At 41.8% G+C, this 23374-nt stretch overlaps 1 protein-coding gene across 1 annotated transcript in view; it reads right to left on the bottom strand.

Annotated features, from left to right (window-relative positions):
- BRF1 (BRF1 general transcription factor IIIB subunit) overlaps positions 1–23374 on the bottom strand; it is a gene marked incomplete at both ends in the record, with an annotated part of 159671 nt that overhangs the window by 47223 nt on the left and 89074 nt on the right. The window contains 4 exons of the mRNA XM_079537219.1: positions 18369–18647; positions 19436–19528; positions 19618–19657; positions 20907–21033. Coding sequence (XP_079393345.1) covers positions 18369–18647; positions 19436–19528; positions 19618–19657; positions 20907–21033 — 539 coding nt within the window. The remainder of the gene's footprint in view (positions 1–18368; positions 18648–19435; positions 19529–19617; positions 19658–20906; positions 21034–23374) is intronic.

Consider the following 23374-nt stretch of genomic DNA (forward strand, 5'->3'; position numbering starts at 1 on the left):
CCAGTCCCTCCTGCTGGAACCGATATGTGAATTTCCAGTGAGTGAAACGCTTAAATAATCACCGAGACGAGGAGTGAACTCTGTAGTCTACTGTTTGAGACGCCTTCCCAGGAGACAGCACACCTGGCTCTCAGAAAGGTTTCATTACGTACACAAAATAAAATAACTTGAGAGCAGAAAGCAGCAGTGTGCCCGAGGCTGAGTCATCCACCTTGGGTTAAGGAGTCTGTGCAGAACCGGGCCTCCTGCGCTCTGGGTAGGTGCTGCAGGCACTAAGCTGTAGGACAGAAGGATGGGGTTTTCCTTCTCTTTGTTTCACCAGCCTCTTTTCTCTTCAAGATTTTTGGGAAAAAATAAACTAAAATATTGACTACTTATACATTAGGGCCAAAATTAAAAAGGAACCAAACTGAAAGATCACTCACTGCTAAGGTCTGTACATCATCACAGGCTAGGAAACCAAAATCTGGCAGTGGTGTCTGAGCACTGCTCTGGACCCAAGTCACAGCTCAACTTAACATAAAATTTTCTGCATCCCCAAAATATTTGCTGCTAAAACTGTCACGGCGTTTTAGGAACAATAAAAATATCCCAGCAAAATCAACTGCCGCTGCTTTTATTTGACATTAAACACCTTGCTTCCCCTATATTCTGCCACATTTTTGGATCAGAGGTTTAAAATTTAATATGGCACAGTACAGTAGATGTCTGTTTCCTTATACAGTCCTACTATGCCAGACTGAAAATGATGTAATTTCAGGCACCATGATCAATTTCACGTGTCATTTTAAATATAACTTGTTACTGAATTAGGTGCCAGTTCTTCTCATTGGATCAATTAGCACAAGGGACAGAAAACTCATTCTCCAACTGGTAAACTGCAGAGAAAAATCCAGAAGCAAGCTGTATATAATAAGCATTTCTTAGACCCCATAACAGCATTAGAGGGAGTAATTGTAGGATATCTACTCTGCCTGCAAGTAGCCCTTTCTTCTGCCTATGTGATAGGCATTCATTAACTGCAAGGGGCTTTTCAGATGAGAAGGAGCCTTCAATTCTTTAGTTTAACACTATCACTGGGAAAAAAAAAAAAGTGTTTTGTTACACAACGCCGATTCAAAGAATAATACATCCACTTTGATCTGAGAATTTCCATGGCAGTCATGAGCACACCCAACCAGCCACCATCATTCATCTGCTCGCTCCGGGGCACTGAAAGCATACCCCTTTACTTTTATTATACCAGAAAGATCTTCCCAGCTGCTAAACTTCTCGAAACAATTTTCAAATGATAATTTTCCCCTTTAATAAAAGGGTTGAAATGAAATTTTCAACAAAATGAAAACACAGATGTGGCCAACATCTGGTCCAACCTCTTAAAAGCTTATTTAAAAGCAGTAGTGCCATGTGACACGGCTCTTAGCGGGGATTTCTTCTGTTAAGAAAAACAACCCACTCTGCTGCAGGGCACAGACAAAAAATAAGTTCTGCGTTCAAAAAAAAAGCAAAACCAAAAAATGCCATGTTTAAATGAAACTACTGTTGGGCAGAGAGGACAGAGAGCCAGAAGGAGAAGTGGGGTAGCCGGCTCCTTCCTCACTGCATTTCTCACTGTAGGCAGAGGAAGAGGAGCTCCCAGAACTTTCATCACGGTCAGCCACATCCATGTAACTTACTGTTGCCAGTCAGACAGCCGTCTCCCTGCATATTTAAAAATGAAAAACAAAAAAGCCCTTTCTTTGCAGCCTCTTAACATCTTTGCCAGCAGACTCTAATAGACATGAGAGCTACAAACAGACATTCGGGATTAGGTTTGTAAACCTGCAGGATTATTTACTGTTCTTGTCATTACTAAATGCATACTAAGCCCTCTTCTAGCGCTGCCTCCCCCTCTCTGTGTATCTAGTTAAATGTATACATAGCACGCTATTACGGGGATTTATTACAGAAGAATAATTCCTGCTGATGTACTTTAAAAACCCGCATTTTCGATGACAGACATTTGAAGAATGTGTTTTTCTGTTTCTCGCACAGGAGGCACAACTATTTATTGCGCTGCCCAGATAAGAGGATTTCCTTACAGACAGCAATGAAGGCTGAACACTTCCCAGGAAATCCTCTGAAGCTCATGTAATAGCAGGCGCTCGTCCCTCCTGTCCCACGCAGCGCCCACATCCTCTGCCACACGACTGCACAGCAGTGCCAGAGCTGAGGCTGCAGCAGAGATCCCCAATGCAAAGCACGCCACAAATGAAAATCGAAATATAAGGACGCAGTAAAATTAATTGCTCTTAGTGGCAAAATAAGCATCACAAAAAATGTATGGCTTGTATTTTCATGGTTAGGTAAAAACGAGGCCTTTCTTTTATTGTACCTGAGGCCACCTTGAAAATTACAGCCTACTCCTTCACAGTGCCAATTCCACATCGCAATTTCAGTCTAAAGAACTACAGAGCACACGAGGCCATGCATACAGTATAAAGATAAATGAAGTCTGTCACATTATTATTTCCTTCTGCCAAGGCAAGGTTAAGGGGTCCTCTCCAGCCGAAGCCAAGTTTCCAGCCTGCCTGCTTCTCAAGAGAAAGAAAACACGGCACGTTGGGAGCAGCCAGGGCCCTTCTTCCCAGCAGTGCTCCCTCCAGCCGATGGGAGACAGGCGGACACGGCACAGGCTGGCGCCAGGACGCCCAGCAGCACAGGGACAGGGCTGGCACGGACAGCACCTGGCATGGGGATGGGAAGGAGTGCAAAGACGAAGCTCAAAATGGGGCAAAGGAAAGGCAAAGAGGGAAAAAGTCTGAGTTAATAAAAGCAAAGAAACGCCACGTATCTGCTACATGTTGTGCTATTGTAAGCATGAGGTAACAGCTTGCAATAGCAACCTACAAGCCTTATTACTTTGTTTGTAAGGTAAGCCCTTCCAAAAACGGGGATGTACAGGCTTCTTAGTTTTGTCTCTGCTCTTAAGTGGGACCTCATCACTGAGCAAACAGGAATACAACCTGGGATCAGCCTGGCTGGTTTGCAGTCTCTGCATCAGCCTCTGCGTGTGCAGAAGGTTTTCACAGAATCACTGAATCACTAAGGTCGGAAAAGGCCACTAAGATCACCCAGTCCAACCCCAACCAGTGACCACGTCCCTCAGGGCCACATCTCCACTGTTACTGAATGCCTCCAAGGACACTGACTGCACCACTCCCTGGGCAGCTGTGCCACTGCATCATCACTCTTTCCAGTAAGAAATATTTCCTAATACCCAACATATAAGAACTGTTCCTGTGAGTCTCGATCTTAACACCATGCAGAACTACAAACCCAGCTTTACCGAGCATCTGCATCTCCATTTCCTCGCACTGGGACTCAAACTCCAGGTGCTGGGCTTTTTTCTGCAGCGCTTGATTGACATCCGATGGCCTTCCTGCGTTTGTCGCTTTCATACAGCAGCCGCAGAACAATTATCCCATCACAAGAACAGAATTTCAAATTTGTGTGCTTAATGATATATGTGAATGAATTACAAGAAAAGCTTTTCCCGCAGTCAGTCATCTCTTACAGAACTTCTATTAGATATTGAGCATGTTTTTATAAATTAAATTTCAATTTGGGGAAAATGAAGAAACCTACTGCTGCTTTTCAGCAGTACATCCGTGCTGAAAAAAAATCACTGTTGTTTCACCTCACAGTGGATGAAGCTTCTAACTGATCCACTCCCATTTTATATCCATTTAAAGGTTATAGCAGTGGTCTCACAGGCATGGAAAATTGTTAATTCAAACACTTACTCATCAGAAAAACAGTTAATCATTCTATTCTTTACAGAAATCTCTCCTGCAGTACACATTTGTAAAGAAGGCAGTAAGAAAGTAGCCCAGCAATAAACAGTGCCTCTGTGATTCTGAAAAGTTGGCTTTTTGATTGTAAATTCATGCTTCTCGAACCACATAGCAACATAAGAAACCCTTCAGGATCCTTTCAACCTCCCAAGATAAACACAGCAGAAAGTTGAGCTTTTGAACTGAAGAACATCCTGATAACTGTCCTCAAAACCAGTAAAAACATTCCGCTTCTTTAATAATTTCCATGTGCCCCAACACCTTTTAAAAATAGTGAGAAAGAGCATCCTTTATGCAACCCACTTGATGCAGCTCTTCATTCCTTTTCAAGATCACAGCTCTGCTGTCAGGACCAAGAGCTCAGATGATGGCAGCTCTCAACAACACGCCAAAAGAGATTTCTTGCTGATGAAGCCAACCACCACTGCTGACCACCCTGACAAATACACACTCAGAAACACATTAATTACTTATCACAAATGATACTTTTCAGCTCCAAAGCTCCCATGCAAAAATCACAAGGCTTATATAGCTTGTGATTTCTGCCTCTATCAATGCCAGCACTGACCACAGTGCGACTGTGGAGGATGCAACATGGCTCTGGATACACGCTCACATCTCAACATTGGGCCACACATTCACCACTCCAGTCTAAACGCTTTTTCAAATGGAGACTATAAAGACAGCAGCTCTCCCCACTTCTTGCTCTCTTCCATCTGATTTGGGAAAGTCACCAACTCCCTGCTACATTTTCCTCCGTTGCCTTTCATGCTGTTCTTGGCATCTTTTCTCTCCTTTCCCTTCTCCCATCTTTTCTTCTTTTTGGTGCCTTCTGGCCTATATTTTCTGCATTTTTTTAGATCTCTACAGGGGTATCCAACAGTAACAGTTTAAATAAAGGGAAAGGCCTGGGAGAAGAAGTGACCAGCATCTCAATCAGCTCCTCTCTTCACACCCGCAAGTGCAAAGTGCTGCTGTATCTCCTGCAGCAGCCTGACTGCCCGGAGAGCTGCCGGCAAAGGGAAGCAGGCTGAGATCACAGCCCTCCGGCTCACTTTCTCTGTGTTGCCAGACCACTGTGTAAAACAGCAAGAGCACTTTACACAGGAGCCAGCCATAATGGAAACAGCTGGTTTTGTGTTTAAGTGCTGAGCACCATTTCTGCAACTGCAGCAAGGTGGTAAGCAGCCAGGTCTTGCTAAGCGCTCCGCTGTGCATCCCTGCAAGCCCACCTGGGCTCTTGCCCCTCCAGCACTCAGCCAGTGAGCAGCGGGCATGCGTTCCATTGAGAACTAAATCTGCTCCTGTCTCCATACCCCAACTGAAATGAGATTTTAAAAGCAAACCCTAGCATTCTCCTTGGATTATTCTTATCTACAGATTCTTAATTACAAACCAAACTATGTTCTGCCAACCATAAATACGCAGTTTTCAAGCCAGATGAAATCAAGAAGGTCTGAACAGTATTTGAGAGGCTCCTTTTGGCACAATGGAACTTAAAAGCAAAGCTAACTTATATTCCTGGATATCAGAGTAAATTCCTCTCTCTCAGAGGAGAGCCCAATAATTTGGAGCAAATATCCATTAGCACGAGTGGGTATGCTTGTACCCCTCTGCTGAGGTTCAGAGCAGGTCTGTGGCACATCACATGACAATCTCAGTGCCAGCCACCAGCAGCCACTCAGACCACAGAAATGCTTCAGCAGGCAATTATTAGCATTTAGACAACAGCATGATAGAGCATGTTAGCTTGTGTATCCGACTCCTCATTCCGAGAAAAAAAAATCAATTTGTATTCTGGCCATTTACCACTTTATCCGGGTGGGCTGAATGGTGAGAAGCTGTTAACTGAAAGAAAATTATCAGGTAAGAAATTTCTCATTTTGTTACCCAGCTTCTTCCTGCCTTCATTGCTAATGAGAAATCGCAAGCAGGGAATTATAGATATGAGGAAAGACAAGGTAGAAGTTTATTATTATTAGTATTATTATTTATTATTATCACAGTAAAATAAACGGCAAGAGTGGAAGCTCCTCTACAAAAAGCAAAAGCTTTTAAAATGAAGCCAGTGGGTGGGAAGCACACTCAGCATGAGCCCTGCCTTAGGGACCAAGGCATTATGGTGTCTAACTGGGCAGCCTTACAAAGCACACAGGGACGGATCCATGCAGCATAAAGAAGGGTTGCTGCAGCTGGCAGTGGAGCAGGGCAGGTTCATGTGGTCACCTCACCCAACAATCCACAGTGCTTCACCAGGCTCCTCAGGCTGACGTGCTCTGGTTCCCTCTGCCTCTCCGCACGCATTCCAGGGACTGGAGTGAACATCTTCCCAGATGTACGGTAGACAGCAGCGGAGAACTGTAACGTTTTGCCTGCAGGAGCTCTGAGGCCCCAGTGCCTTGGCATTTGATTAGACTGAACTGAGCACAGTGTAATTAGCATGTGCACTCCATATGCTTGAAGTGCATCAGTAGAGCATTGGAATGCCCTCCAATACCACAACCTTCCGAAAGAAGAAAGTTTGTGGAGAAATTCCTAGTGAATAATTTGTCTTATTCTCCAGGAACTGGGGAAAAGCGCCCTCCTGTTCACAGAAGGTTTCTGGAGAAATAACCTTTCCCTGACAAAGCCCAGCAGCATGATTCACCTATAAATAATGAAGCCAGTTTCAAAGCCGGCCTTTCAAGCTAACGGCTATCAGAAAGGCCAGCCATATGCTTGTACAACCTGTCACTCTGATTGATCTCAACATCTGACTGTTGTATATAAAGTTTATAAAGTAGCAAGTCTATATTTCACGTGTCATTTTAGCTAGGTTACATATTGCTGATTTTACATATTTTCAGCAAGGTTTTCTCTGGGGAGCAGGCACAAGAAAGACACAGCTTAAATGTGGCTCAGACACAGCACGAAGCAACGAGCTTCCACGATTTTACTAAGTCTCAAAAATCAGGTAGAGTGGTAACAGATTTGAAAGAGAGTACTGGAAATGATAAGGTCCCACACCCTATTAAATGTAATTTATTTAAATACATCAGGTCTTTACTTAACATGGTATTGCAGAGGCAGGAAGAAAGTCACAAATCATGGCTGTCTTACATACACTAAGAGGATTCATGGCTCTTTCCGTCATGCATCCATTTTATTTTACAACATATGGCATCGTATCAAAGTCGTTCTTCTTTAATTTACTGAATAACGATGCTTTCCCATGAGGCTTAATCTAAGTTCACCATAACATACTGTATTATGGCAACAATTCTCAGAAACATGACTACGTGTCTGCAGCCCATTTGGAGAGAGGGATGTGCATTTCATGTACCAATCCTTTTAAACACATTCAGCATTAAATGCAATATTGATTTCTTTGAAATCATTAACGCTTACTTTACAGAATAACAGAATCGCAGAATGGCTGAGGTTGGAAGGGACCTCTGGAGATCACCTGGTCCAGCCCTCTGCCCAAGTTGGGTCACCTACAGCACACTGGGATTTCTGGGAGGCAGGGTCTGAATATCTCCAGGGAAGGAGCCTCTCCAGACAGCCTGTTCCAGTGCTCTGTCATCTCACAGTGAGGAAGTTTTCTCTCATGTTCAGATGGAACTTCCCATGTTCCAATTTGTGCATGCTGCCTCTCATCCACTTGGAAGCCCCACTTGGAAGAGCCTGGCCCCATACTTTTACAGTCTCTTGTAAAATAGTTGTGTACATTGATCAGATCCCCTCTCAGTCTTCTCCAAGACAAACAGGCCCAGTTCCCTCTGCCTAATGTAACCCACTGGCCTTCTCGGCTACAAGGGCAGACTGCTGGCTCATGGCTCACTTGCTAACCTGGACCCCAGGCCCTTCTCTTCAGAGCTTTAAGTTAACTAAAACTAAAAGCTGCCTTCAGAAAATAAGATTTGGATAACTTTTGTTTTACCATTTCACTACAAAATGAAATTAAAACCATAAGATCTTCATTTCAAACCTAGACTTACTTCCTTTAGATAAAAATATAAAAATATGTTCTTCAGATAAGACTAGGATGGACTGTTCTCTACATTAGCTTTAACTAGGCAAACTCTTTCCAAGGAGACTTAAGCATCATTAACTGTGCAGCGAAATAAGCCCAGGAAATGTGTTCCCCTCAGAGAGACGAGGGAAGAGCTAGCAAGCAGCACGGACAGAAGCCCTGTCTCCTGAAAGGATAAAATGTTGAATCCTACTGGCTAGATAAAGCAAAGAACACTAAAGACCAAACAAAAAATCTCCCATGCAATTTCCTTCACACCATAAAAATCAACATAAAAATCCTCAAATGCTGAAATAAAGCCTAACAGAGAAACATCACCGTCAGTGACTGCCAACTAAAATGAATGATCTGCACTGAAAGCATTTGCTGATGTAGCAAGAAGCTGCCACAAAGACTTTCAATGCAGTGGCAGCAAACTGGTCTGTGGATCAGCTCCTCACCTCCTGCCCAGGAAAGCCTGCAAACAAGACAAGCAGGACATGTCAGAGGCTGTGAAGGCAGCATCTGGGCATCTGTATTCACACAAGTTTAAATCTCAAGGTGTTCCTCAAGCATTATTTAGGGCTCGTTTCATCCCTGCAGTGACACTGCAATCAGCTTCACAGGATGCGATGGCGGTGCATCTACAGACCATAAAAATTTACAGACTATGATATTCCACGTTCTGCCCAAAACAAGAGGATAGATTTGAACAATGCCAAGTCATCTAAATCATGCCCTTAATTATACTGTAACTTAGAATAAAGAAAGGAAACGAGCAACAATTTCAAGCTTTTGTGTTACTTTTAGACACCGCGTTTTTCTCTGCTCTGTAGTAAAACTACAAGTAGAAAACTTTGGACACAACAAGGAGAAAGAGGAAGCTTGCCAAGACTGGGGGAACCGACAATTAATACAGCAGTATTTCATTCAAAAGAGTAACTGCATGATACCGTAGGGTTCCATGCGAGTTCCATCCCAGTGATTGAAAAACTGGATAAGCAAAGAAAAAAATAATCTTTGTTTATTTATTTCTAAATCACCAGCACTGCAAACTCATTCTGGTATCTGAAAGTCAATGCGAGCTCTCTCTAGTTATGCATCCTTATTACCATAGACATTCCACAATTGGAAATTACTTCTCGTAATGCTTACGCCAGAAAGAAAAGAGCTGTATTGCATCTGCAGAACCAAAAGCAGTAAAACATAATAAACATTTATCTTTGTCACTGGCTCTGCAAAACCGATCTGTTCAGCAAGGAGGTGCCATTTTATAGAGTTGCTTTATTGCTGCATAATTATTGATGCATCAGCCAAGCGCTCTCTCAAGGAAAGACTGTTCTTAAAAATGAGCTTGTTAAAAGTTTAAGCGTAAACCTTAGGATAAGAAACAGCCGCTAGATTTCATCTGATGTAAACTTTTAGAGAGAAAAAAGAGAAGTGGAGGGATGATTTAAAAAAAAAAAAAAAGTGCTATGTTTGAGGCAGGCATGAAATTGAAACAGACAAGACGCTTTAATGTGATAGAAAGAAAGAATTGGGGACATCTGTACCGAGAATACGTTGTAAGGAGCAGGAGGAATTATCAATCTAGTGATGTGCCAGCTCTCCGCATTTCAATTGCTTCACAGGCCGTACCATAAAAATTGTTTGCAATGAAAGCAGTATGAAGAATTCCTAGGCTTTACTGCTCCCAGTGATATTCTACCCAGTTTGTGTACATGGTTTGTATCCTTTTAAGTTCAGCACCGTTTCATATTAGTACCTCTTTAAATTGCTTGCCCACAAATACTGTTCCATGTTCAAAATGCCTCAATATTAAATTTTCTGTTTCAGTCAGAATACCTTCACATCAAGTTTTCAAAGGCAAGAAGGTTTCATGCAAACTTTCTGAAAGTCTATGTAAGGCAACAAACTTTAAATTTAAAAGAAGGCTTTCTCAGGAGAGAATTCAAAGTACCCCTTCCCCACCTTGTTAAACCAAACTTCCTCATCGTTCATATGTCTCTTAAGGGCTTCAAGTATGAATTTTATTCCCTGTACTATGAATATAAAACAATGGTGGGTAACAGCATATTTGAAAACATTGCTCCCGTTCACTGGAGGGCTCAGAACCCTTCCACGCAGCCTCCAAAACACGTTCCCTCTTACAAGGCACAGATGGGCAACTGAGGGTCTGGTGGAAACTGGAACAGCTTTAGCAGCTCTACAGGAACCCCAGCAACAAAGCTCCCTGCAGGATGACCACACACCAACACTGGCCACGTGGGAGAACTGGAAGAGCTGGTTTCTGCTTTTGTCTGTGGTCTTGGGTTTCATCTTTGGTCTTGGTGAAGAATTGAGTCTACAGAGCTGTGAATGCTGTGAAGACATGGAAAGCAGCACTTCTACAAAGTGCTAAAAACTCTAGCTTGAAGATGAAGGTGGACTTTATGGAAAAGCAAATTCCTATTGAAGTATGTTTTAATGAATTGGAAGCATGGACAGGATACAGCAGCACCGCTGGTGACACAATGCAATGTTTACAAGGATACTGCTGCATCTCAGCACACCGATTTCTACAGAAGTGTAGAAAAATACACATTCTTTACCTTTAACAAAAAAACAGTTAGGAATGTGAATTCCAAAATCAGCCATTTGTTTTGTTCCTATAGAACTGTTAACGATCTGGTCACAGAGAACTGTACTCCCTCCTCACCATCTGTGAGCACATGGTGGTTTCACCACCATAACTGAGTCAAACACAGAATTTAGGTAGTGAGTTTGCTTGAAAATGGTGCATCCTTTCACCCCTTATGCAGACATTTACTTTTGGCTTATGTCTTCACATCTATCTATCTCAAGAGCATTGCTTCTTGTGTTGAATTTCTTTCCTGGTACTACTGTGCAGTATTATTTACTCTCCCTTGTTTCATATTCTTTCCCTTATTTCTAGTATCCCTTTGTAAGCTGTCTTTCATCACAGAAAACAACTTTTATAATCTTCTGTGTAAACAGACATCTTGATTTGAAAGATGAGCCCTATCTTCAATCTGCTACCTTCAAGTATTTTCTACTTTAGCCAAACTTAGCTGTAAAAAATCCAATTTTTTTGCAATTGCCCCCAAAATTCACAAGCAACCCTCTCTAGACACCTGGCTGGTCCACCACTACAGTCCACACAAGCCTCAACAAAACATCACGATTTTTGCTATTAATAACAAACCCACAGCAGGTCTCCTCTGTCAGTTTCTATTGCTTTGCACCGCTGCAATTAATGAACACCGAAAACTCCAAAAGCAATTTCTTCAGCCCTCCTGAACGCATTCTGGTGAGCACATATGAAAAAAATAAAATTGAAAAGCTGAGGAGTACAGTAGCCTCATGTTGACAGGTCACTCTGATTCCGAGTCAAAGCAACATCTATTTTTGGCTGCTTTGATTATAATTGCTGATGGAACAACAAATAAACAGCAATTATCTCATTGTCACAGAAGAAAAAAGATCTAACAAATGAATCCATCCTAAAGTTACACTGGAAAACACATTCAAATGCAAAGAGGAGTAATAAAAGTAATTTTGGAAACCAAATTTTAATTGCCAAAGCTGTCAACATTAACGTTACTCCTCTACTAGATAATATATCCATTTTAGTCAATGAAAGCATTTAGCAAACCAAACATATCAAACTACTATCATACAAAGCCAAGTTTGTGACAGTTTCCACCAACAGTCCGTACTGTCATATCTGAAAATCCCTAATTACACAGGTCATCTATGCAAGTCTGCAGCCCAACCCATAATACACAGGTTTTTCTTGACCACGATGCCAGCCCTGGGATTTCAGACTAGCAAACAAAACAGATGAAGTAATTAGGGGTGCGACGTAGATAATCCTTAAGAGGATACAGGAATTAATTTTTCAAACTAAATTCAAACCTGCCAAAGAAAAGCAAAAAAACCCCAAACTGCTACAACAAAACCAACCCTCGAACCTTACAGAAATGGCACATCCCTGGAAGGCTCTGCCTCCTTGCATTTTTAGTTTGCAGGTATTGCCTTTAACAACTGAGCCAGGATCGTAAGAAAATAAGGCACCAAGTGGAGGATTACTTCAGCTCTTTCAGAAGATGCAAGACAAACATGGGACAGACAGGATCCACTGCAGCACTGCACATGGATTTATTGTCCATCATATTAAACTGAAAGTAGCTAAGCCGTGCAAATCTGTCTGTGCTGTATTTCCTCCTTCCAAGGGCATGTTTTGTGGCTTCTTGACCTAGGTTAATAAGTCTTTATTCTCAATAACAACTGCGACCACGAAGCCTCCCTGAGCTCAGCCCGGCTCTACACTCTGACACTGCAGATGCCATGATGGATTGCTTAAATAACATTCCTCCTCGCTGTTAGCTTTCCATCCTAACTTGACATTCTCTGTCCATTCTCTGCACATTTCACTTTCCACAGCTCTCTAATGAACAATTCCAGTTTTCAGCGAGTTTTCTGGTGGAAGATTTTTCTTCCTTGTTGGCAGCAGGACCATCCGCTCCTTCTGAAAACAGCGCGCCGAACCAAATAGCTGTGAGCACTAATAGGCTCACATTTTGGCAGGTGCAGAAAAGGAAATATCATTTAATTCTCATGCTGGTGGGGAGCTAATCAGGTTTTTTATCCAGGTTTCCTGTGTGTGTGTGTGTGTCGTCACCCTCCCACCACCTTCCCCAGTTTTTCTTTAAACGACAGCCAATGTCAGTGATTAAAGAGCAGGGTAACGGTCCCAGAGACCACTGCATTTCTGCAGGTTCCCAGAGACATCAGCCAATGGAAAGATGGGTGCAAATATAAATGCCCCTGAAAGCACTTCCACACTGAGAAGCAGCACCCTTTCAGACATCACAGAGTGCTGACAAGGAGAAAACCTTAAAAAGAAGCCCCAGCAGGAGGAAAACACAAACCAGCACCTGTGAATGATGAAGCACCAAAGACAACTATGAATACAGCTCTCCCTCAGTATCTGGTGAACAACTGGTTCCACAATTACAGTTATTTATGGGCAAAGGACTGTTCCTAAAGCCCCAGCCAAGTTTCCCCTTTTTCCCTGCCTGCACTGTGCTGCTGGACAGAAGTGACACACACTTTCCTGTGAGGAGTGTCCGTGCTGATAAACCTTTGGAAAATTCCTAACACATATATCCATCAATGCTTAAAAAAAGGCATTCATATGATTCAGCATATGCTGTCACTCACATTTATCTCCCCAACGCCTCTAATAAATGCAGGTTTCTCTCCAAAACTCCCTTCTAGATTTGCTTGAAAACCTTTCAGCTAAACTATGCAATAGTTCTCATCCCTTAACCTTCCCAGTTACTCAAGATATGAATATGGAATGAATTTATAGCACCTTTAACTTTTAATGAAATGCAAAGATCTCACATGACAAAATACGTATTTGTGGATTTTGGAGTAATACATGCACAGTACTCATGTGGGAGTGATATATATAGTCAGGCAAGAAGATCATGTCATCTGTAATTCCCACCAAAGATTTCAGGTACCAAAAGCTGCATCTGAAGCAGCTGGTGGTCTCCTATTACCATGCTGGCTGCAGCAAGCACTTCACATCTCATTTAACAGCGTAATGAAAGCTCCACCAGCAATACAGCCTACCAAGACTGCCAAACACAAGAATACAAACACTAGATTAGAAAGATGAACTAGCATCATGGTTTTTATTGCCTAGTTCTAAGTATTGGTAACGAGCTAGTCCTGCCACAGAAAATACTCTCTGGTGATCCAACGGCACTCAAAGATGAAGAGCAGAGCCTGAGAGGTACCAGAGGAGGAAGGTGGCACTGAGGAGGTCACTACACTGCTGCTTTCCACAGGCAGAGCTTAAAACCATGGAAGTGAGAGCACCATTAGAGTCAGAGCCAGAAGAAGCCATCAGGATGGGGACATGCAGGCTTACACTGATGACCAAGTTGTACTTTGCATCTATAACACAATTAGCGCTAAACTCAGCAGCTTTATTTCTCATGTATGTGGTAATTATGGCTTAATAGAGCTTCATAATGTTCTCTCTAATTACTGATTATATCTCCTTATATACTTTCATACGTGCATATACACATACATTCTCAAATGGTTGGCACTGATGTGCTCAGAGAATAATCTCAGAAAGAAAGGGAGACCACAGAAGAAGATATGAATACCCAGTGGGACTCAACACTCCTCCATTTATTGAAAAGTAATGGCAAGAAGCAATGCAGGGAATCTTCCTACCCATCACAGGCAACCAGACTGGGACTCCCTGATGGGAAGGAATCAGCCAGCCTCCCAGTCACACACATTGCTGCCAAGTGCCATTCCTTGACCAGTTTCCAGATCAGGACAAAGATGGGAGCAGAAGGCAGCCGGAGAACACTGTGGTAGATAAACCCAACCCCTGCCTTGTACAACTTCATCTTCAGCAGCTTGCCATATCCTCCTTGAACGAAAAGTTGGTATATAGGGATGCTGACAACCATCCAATCAATGACTGCTGTCTGCACGGGGTCTTTAATACCCACACAAATCAATGGAAACATCTTTGGACCTCAGCCCATGTGTCAGATTACGCCTGTGGCAGAAAGGGAGGGATAAACACAAGGAGTAATAAACGAGCAAACTATTAATTATGAACAAGCACTAAACCTTTCTCATGTATTCTTTGTGAAATTAGCCCTGAACGCAGTTAGCTGGATGCCTAACCAAGCACAAGATGGTACATGCACAGCGATTTCTCACTGCAAGAGCCATTTACTTTCATGAGGACGTGCAGAAGCCTGCTACCATTGCCTCACGTACAGGATTTGAAACTGTTGCCCAAAATGACTGCATGTGAATTTTGATTCAAAACAAAAACTAAATGAGGTCTGAAACGCTACCAGGACAGCAGACACTAATGTATATGAAGTTAGTTGGTAACTTAAACCCTGTAGCTTCTCTCTATCTCTGTTGTTATCAGACATTTTTGGCCAAAATTCAGTTAAAGACTTTTGGCTGATGTGGCATAAAGAGATGGACTGGATGCGTGCGTGGGAAGGAGAAGGTGACAGTCAGCAAACATTAGGACAGAAACACCAAGAAGAATGATAAACTGAACCCGTGGTGTTTAACTGTGATGGCCTCCTGAAGGGAATGGTGCGCTGTTTGGAGGAACTCCAGATCCACAAAGAATACCCATGTACATCATGGGGAGGGTGCAGCAACACTGCTCCACCAGGAAACTGACAGACTGATCTCCCAGATTCACCTCTGAAACTGTGATCCCACAATAAAGCTCTTTTATCACAAAGAATAAGCAGCAGTTTGCAACGACTCAGAGAGATTTCAGCTCAAATATCTCTGCAAATTATTACGCTTTGTAGGAGAAAAAGCTGTCAAATGCAATGTTTATTCTAAGCCTCAGTCTCATTAACCCAGTACCTTACATGCCCTCTTTGTAATGCAAATTTGCTAAAATACTACACTTTCCATAAAACATTCATATAGACAGTCTCATGTTGCTCAAACACCAATTGTAAGTGAAGCAAAAATAGGCAGAATTTCTCTTAATACCTAAGCTCTGCACCTAACTCTTATCTGCCAATGCAGCCTGTGAGGAACCTTATGCTGTTGCTGCAGCCATTGTAGCACAAAGGTGGAAGATTTCCCAAAGCAGCTGATGTAGGCAATTATAAACTGAATAACCACGTGTAAGAGCCAAATAAAAGGACTTTGCAGAAGGCACCTACAGCAGAGCTTTTTTTTGAGGAACAGAGGTTATTACAGAGAATCAGAAAGATACCCTGCATTTAGGAGGCTACACATTGCACACAGTGCACCTGCTCATGGCCACCTGCCCAGCCACACCATGTATCACCATGAAGGTTTGCTCCGAATTTTCCCCAGGTAGAAACACACCTATCATTCCCAAACACTGCAATATGCCCATCCATCAAGTGCAGCCCCAAGGAGATACAGTGCCGTCCTGACCAAGATCTCCAGTCCAACCTCGTCCCAATGCTCTGCATAGTGGAAAATGTTTTTGGGATGGAGAGGGCTAAGGGAAGAGAGCAAAGCTTCTGTTTTCTCATTTACACAGCTGCGGAGATGGCAAAAATGTCACCTTAGGTGTGTTATATTGACTCTCTACTTCCTCCAACGTACTGAGACACTGGAACGTGAAATACCATGGCAAACTCATATTCAGGCAAAATTCACAATGTAAATTGTACTACACTAAATTCAGATACACAGGATGAATGTGGAAATGTTACCATCTTTGCTTCCTCTCTCCACAGGTACAAGCCACTTTTGCTTCCTGAGATGATCTCTAAATGTGTTGTCTCAAATTAAACTTGGAGCAACCGCTTTCATCCTATTTTTAGTTTTGAAAGCTGTCACTTCTTTTTTAGACTTCAAGGAGGGCTTGGAAGGCGTCTGATTCTTACAACTACAGTAGTTGGCCTGACAGAAGATACTACCTCTGTATACAAACCTTTCCCAGACTCCCCAGCATGGCAAGGCAGAACTCAAGGCATCAGTGCTTGAAGCGATGGAGATACCTACAGTGTTTCCAACGGGGCTCAGTGCTATGATGTACAAGTGACCAACGGGGGCATCTCTACAAGAAGTTTTCTTTACACAGAAACATGACTTCCCAGACCAACTGTCACACGAGGCTCTTGGTCATCCAAAATACACCAAGGCTCCATTACTGTTCCTGTACCCAAAGGTCCTCAGAAATGATGCACTTACACCACCCAGTCATAACACTGGAAGGGTGCAGAGACTGGGAAGTGCACCAGAACGTGCCAGTACAAAGTCAACCAGATTTAACATGGAGATAAATAGCATCTGTCACTTTGAAAAAATAAAATAAAATAAAAAAATAAATAAATACATATATATGGAACAGGATCTACAATGAAAATGCAACCAAAACAGCAATTCAGCATACCAGCTTCACAGCATATTACAAAAATAAGTACCTGTTTACCATGCCCACAATCATTTCCCAATTTCATGAAGAGAATGAGTATACTGAAACCTTTTTATTTTTGAACATTCCCTTCATTTGGCACATTCCCTACTTTTGGGGAAAAAAAATAGAAAAGCAGAACACAGAGCAGCCATAGCAGGAGTGGCCATGCTTCTCCTGCCCACATGCCTGAAGCCCAACTCAGAGAAACAGACTGGCTGTACCAGCTTAGCTTCATCTTTAGAATCTCTCAGTTCTCAGCCCAGCCATTAAAATGGTCAATAGCAGTGCCAGCTGAGAAATGCCCATCACTGGAACTCAGTTTTACAGGTCATTGGCCAGCTAGACAACAACAGCTTCTAGCCATTACTGACCTCTCTTCAACACGAACCGCTGATTTCCCAGAGAAAGACAAGCCATGAGCCATCCATTTTCTTAATCGTAATTAAAGCAAACACAAAACCACTCAACTGTTTCTATATGCCTTAGTTCATACAAAATACAAACATGCAATCATCCTGCTATGTTTCTGAGAACAGTGACATAGTAAGAATCTGAATGCATTCAGCTCATCTATGGAGGCAGGGAATACTCTATTAGAAGTAGGTGCAGTTGAACAGAAATTAGCATCAGAACAATTCGGGCAGCAAAACGTTCTGCTGGATCTGCCCCCAAGCTGACAGAACAGATTCAGGCAGGTGCATCTTACGACGGAAAAATTAACTGTGATAATGAATAAAATGCCCTTTAGATACACCCACATCTCAGTGACATTAAGATGCAGAAGAAATTTTAAAAACGCCATCTTCAAAATGCTCAAGCACACAAAAGAGAAAGCAAACAAACCTGCCTGAACGACTGGCTGTTTGCAACACTGCCTGCTTTATGGCTCCGCCAAAATTGGATTCTTTCATCAGTCCTGGTCTTCCTTTTCTGCACAGAGCTATTTGGTGTTTTTTTAAAGATAAAACAGTAAACACACCAAAACAGACAACAAAGCCTGGATCAATGAAAATACATATAACTAGTTATTTCACTTTCAAACATTTTAAATATTTGTCGTTTGTAAATGGCTGAATATTCTTAGTCAGACTGCATCGCATCTGGCTCCAGTAAAACATGGTTGAAAATTCAGATGAAAGCCTGCCTTCATCTAAAATTCTCGTACTTGGTTATTAATTTCCAGTCATCCTTATAGAAATCTGCTTCCTCCAATTTTCTAATTGAGACTGCATGGCTTGAAATATGCCCATCAGCTACCGTATGGTTGCAAATCTACTTGACTAAGAAATACACATTCTCAGGCTTCAGAAAATCATCAGGCACTCCAGATTTTCCTGAAGCTTCCTGAGCAGCAGATGTCAATGACCAATATCAATGTCTCAGACCACTGGTCTCGACCAGTCTCACAGCTCCTGTCAGTCAGCGTTACAGCGACTCACGGAATTGCTGTCAAAGTAACCATTAGGATGTCTAGAAAATACACAACCTATATCTGGCTGCATGCATCCAACATATCCTCTCACGGGTTTTCTTGAACTGATGTTTTACTCACCAGGCTCTCGGTCCTTAGAGGAAATACACTCTTTTATGGATTCTGTTATGCCAAGACTAGCTGCGGTGGGGAGTGGACCAAGTAAGGATTCCAGTGCGGGTGGTCTTACAGGAGCTTCATTTCCATTTTTGCATTCTCCATCTTCACCTGGTTTTAACCTATCTTTCTCAAGAAGTTCATTACAAAAGTCTTTGTTTAAGTGATTAGCAGCTGCTTCCAGTTCTTCATCTTCTGCCTCTTCTTCTCCAAATATGCTTAACGTATTATCTTCTATAGAATCTGTAAGGAGAAAACAAACAAACAAACAACAAAAACCCCAAATCACTGCATACCATCTGTTACAGAAACTAAGTAAATAGAGTAAATAGAGTAAATACTCCCTCAAAGCAAAAAAAAAAAAAAAAAAAATCTGCAGAGAAAATCTGTAGAAAACACACACACTATTTCAGTACAATGTATGAATGTAGAGAGTTTCCAGATACTCTTCAAATTCATGACCCTGGCTATTAAAGTGTATTTTTGTGAAAAGAGTCATTGTTTAAAATAGAAGCATTGTGTTATCAAATTATGGCAGGTAAAAGGCTTTTTCAAAAGAAGCCAACTACTTGTTGGCCAATGAATGGCCAATTAAACCTACACAGAGAGCCACCATACCAATTTGTCAACCAGGGCATTCAGGACAGAAGGGTCTGTGTACTGCTATTCTATGCACTCAACACTAGTGATGAAAAGAGACATTCTCAGGTATCAGTGCCAAACTTATAAGCTACCGAGAATGAAAGTGATTGCTGTACTGCAATTGTAATGAACAAGTTTCATTTTTGTTTTTATTTTGCTTTTTTTTTTTTTTTTAATTTTGTATTAAGCATTTTGTTCATTTGAAGGCTGACAACTGAACTGGCAAGACGAGCTGAAAAGCAGAGAGAACCCTCATACAATAAACAGAGATTATTTACTACCAAAGCATTTACATGATCACATTTATCACAATCAAGTTCACAGACTTAATACTGTCTGCAGGATATGAACCTATTATTATTTAAGTAGTCACAAGATTTTATACTTACCACTTTTAGATAAATTTGCAAATACGCCTTTTGCTTTTGGTCTACTATTTTCTAATTCAATCTCTATTTCATCTTGATAGCTTGATATTTCACCTGTGGTGATGAAATAAAAATAAAACTCAGCAATCATCAATGCAATTTTGAAGAAATGAGTGATCTGTTACACTAAACACAACTTATACCTTCAAAATCTTCCAGCTTTTTTGATAACGCCTTCTCAAGCTGAAATGAAAATAAACAAAAAAAAAACAACCATGAAATTACTTCAAAAACATCTCTGTACTATTTCTGAACTGTACACACAGACACAGAATCACAGGGTATTTTAAAAGCAATAAGAAGATTCCAAATCCTAATTCAAATTATTTTATATCGCCATAGGTATCAAGCAACTGGCCAATTTAAAACATTATGTCAGAAATCTCTATACTTCAAAAGGAACTTCTACTTCAGCAAGCTGCATATAGAAGGCTCCAGTCTATAGCAACAAGCTCTATGATTGTGCCTGTAGATATGAGCAAGTGCAAGGACAGTCCTGAAATTGCTGTGCACAGGCCAGATGTGGCACACACGCAATGTCAGTCTGCAGCACTGACCTACAGAATCTGACTGACTCTTGAGAACATCATAAACACATCAAGAGCCCTTTAAATGATAGCATATCTAGAATATTAAATACTACTGCCTTTTAAAAAAGCCCATGGTTTCTGATCCAATTACAAAGCATGCACCTTGGCCACACTCTCTTAACTCTGGTTAACCAGAAGAGCACACACAGCACATACAAGAGAAGTGCAGGCATTAGAACAGCTTTTCAAGACCTGCATGCTGTAAATTCAGCTTAATTTGTCACATGAGAGGCTCCAGTTTTGCAAGGGCATAAAGATGTGATGCTTCAGTAAAAAGTCAGAGCAGAAGAAGAGAAACATGCAGCAGGAAATGAGCATTACGAAGGGAAAGTAACTGCATCATCTGGCACACAGGGCAGCACCCAAGCAGAGTGCACTGGGCTCTCATCTACAATACAGCAGTTTGCTTAGCACCAAATACTGGTATCCTGCAAAACATAGGAGCTCCACAGGTGCTCATCTGTTCAAACACCTCAATGTCCCCATCTGACCAACAAGAGCAGTGACACCATGCTTCCTGCTGGGGTTGATTCAGACTGGAAAGACATTTCAGTCCCTCCTCAGGGGATATTTAAGACTACATTTGAAGCTATGTATCTCTGGATGACACAGAGGTAGTAAAACCATATCCTTAAAAAAAAAAAAAAAAAAATATATATATATATATATATATATATCTTAAGTTAATGAGTGTCATATGTACTAATGCTCACCATTCTCTTAAGAACCTCAATAGATGTAACCAAATTTTAAGAGATGCTAGCCAGTTAGGATTTAGTATTAATTGATCCAAAGGGAGAAAAGAGGAGAGAAATGAACAGAGCATCAGGTTTAGAATTTACCTGCTGTATCTTCAGCTTTTTTTGGCCAGCTGTGAACGAAGGGGGATCACACTCTTCTTCCAAGTCAATCCTCATAAACTCATCTATGGTTAGCTGACTCGTTGGCGTATACTCAAACTCTGTCAACCTATCAAAGCGTACACCGTATTACCTTAACATCTTTAAGGTCTTCTTTAAAAGTCACAAAATTCATCAGATTTCTGACTTGCAGAATGAACATTCTGTAAGAACCAGAAACTTTGGCTCAAGTACAGGAAAAATTAGAACTGAAGTGATACTAATTGTTTCATTTGCTGCAAAGTAAGTATCTTTTCATATCATAAATTAGCTTTTGATTTATTAGAGTATACAACACACACACTTTTTTTTGATGAACAAAGACTGAACAGAAATACAACAGCCATTACAATCAATTATGTACAGCCTGACAAAACAAGAGAAATGCAGTTTGTCTCTCCTGTCTCGCTGCTTTTGGGATCAACAACGAGAACAAAACAGATTCCCATACTAAAATATCTGCCACCAGAGTTTAAGAGTATGCTCAAAAACATGAAGAAATCTTCCCAGGACACAAAGAAACGGTAGTAAAATAAAGGGATCATCTCCCTGTTGCATAGATAGAATAGATGAATGCATATAATTTTATAATAACATGCTTTGTATTTGTTTAATGTTTGCATTTCAGAAGCTCCTGCTTCTGTGAGAGATATGAATGGCTCCATAGGGAACTGCCATAAAAGCAGCTAAAGCTTTCAAAGAAACTGACTCTTAAACGACACTGCAACATCTTAACTACATCCACAATTTCCAGCATTTTATACAGGTGGTTGAGAACCATCACATCCATCTTACAAATGGAGAAAACAAGACAAAAGGTTAAGTGTAAAGCCAGGTCAGGAAATGTCTGGCAGAATGCTTTTCTGACAGAAAGTGCCCTTTTAATAATATCAACATTTTCCATGGGAAAACTGCATTGATAGGTCTGCAGCTGCTCCACTGGAATATTCTCATCTTCCAAAGGAAGCAAAGTTAATGACCGTTCCCATCTGCAAAGCTGGACACAAAGCTATTGCAGCAACCCCAGCTCAGGACATTTCAGAATTTCTTTCTCCCAAAAAGTAATCATGATTTTTCTCTTTCACTTTTTATCGTAATAAAACTCCTTCCAGAGTCTCTTCTTCCAGAGAAGAAATTTTCTATAGGACACAAACTCCATTTCCAACCACCTCCAGGACCAGTGCCAATAGCACCTGACAATTCTCTCTCCCTATATTCTTATTATTATGTGTATTTGTTTATTTTTAATAAATTGAGGAGCAAAACAAAACGGCTATTATTTTAATTCAGAATTCATTTAATGCCAAATCCAGACATCATTTTAGAAGCACAGTTTCCCATTCATCACAATGCAACCACAGTCATCCAGCTGTTGACGTATGAATCAAGAGCTTTAGAGGCGGTCCCACTTCAGCAAGACTTCCCCTCCCAACCAGCCTCACCTACTTAAATTGTCATTCTCCTCCCACTGTTATGAGCCAACATGCTTTTTGGCATAGACATCTGGTTTGTCCACGCCATGCTTGCTCAGAGTTTGAGATGAGGACCCAAATCAAAACAGCAACACCTTGTAGGCATGCAGAGCAACGTAGAAAATGTCAGTGGCAAAATGCAGGTCAGTGACAAGATGACTTGGATTTCAGCACTGAACTCCGTGCACATCTCCTTGCAGACACCCGAGGCTCCATCTGCCTGGCTCCTTGCGACCTCGTGTGACTCACATCACGTACTCTGTCAGACATTAGCCCAAGGGTGTGCCAATGTTCAGTTGTCATCAGTGTTGTCTGAAGATCCAGCTTCAGCCCTGGGTCAGAACAGCAGCACAGGCCCATCCTGAGACCTCCAGTGTACCTGGGCCAGGCAGGGCAGCCACCTCAAGTTTGCTGGCCATGCTAAAGGGGAGCTTAAATCCACAGCACAACACAGCTGTAATCAACCAGTCTGGCCATGAGCTCCCATGCCCACATCCTTCCCTTCCTCAGTCCTGATCCAAGCTAAACCAGCTGAGTGCTGACCAGCCTGGCTCTGAAATTGGCTGCTATGACCATGTAGACACAGGACCCTGACTGGAAGCTCAAATCTACCAAGTGTCAGATCTTAGCCACAGGACCGCAACCTTCCATCCTGAAATGACAAACACCCCCTGAAGATGACCACAGCTTGAATTAATAATTAATTTAATAACTTAAATTAATTCCTAAGCAATCTCCCTAGCAATAGTGCCATAAGTCAAGGCCAGGATGAGCGTCTGACCCACGAAACACCGCCAAGCATGGCTACATGTGACCCCTATTCTACATGGGCTGAAAATACAACCCCATACAGCCCATTTCACGCCAGCAAACGTGTCCAGAAGAAGTAGGAGCAAGGCTATACAATCTTACACTCAGCATCACGCTGCAGCAGAGCAA

The sequence above is a fragment of the Tetrao urogallus genome, assembly GCF_951394365.1.
Source record: "Tetrao urogallus genome assembly, chromosome: 6".
In the NCBI taxonomy this organism is placed as follows: domain Eukaryota; kingdom Metazoa; phylum Chordata; class Aves; order Galliformes; family Phasianidae; genus Tetrao; species Tetrao urogallus.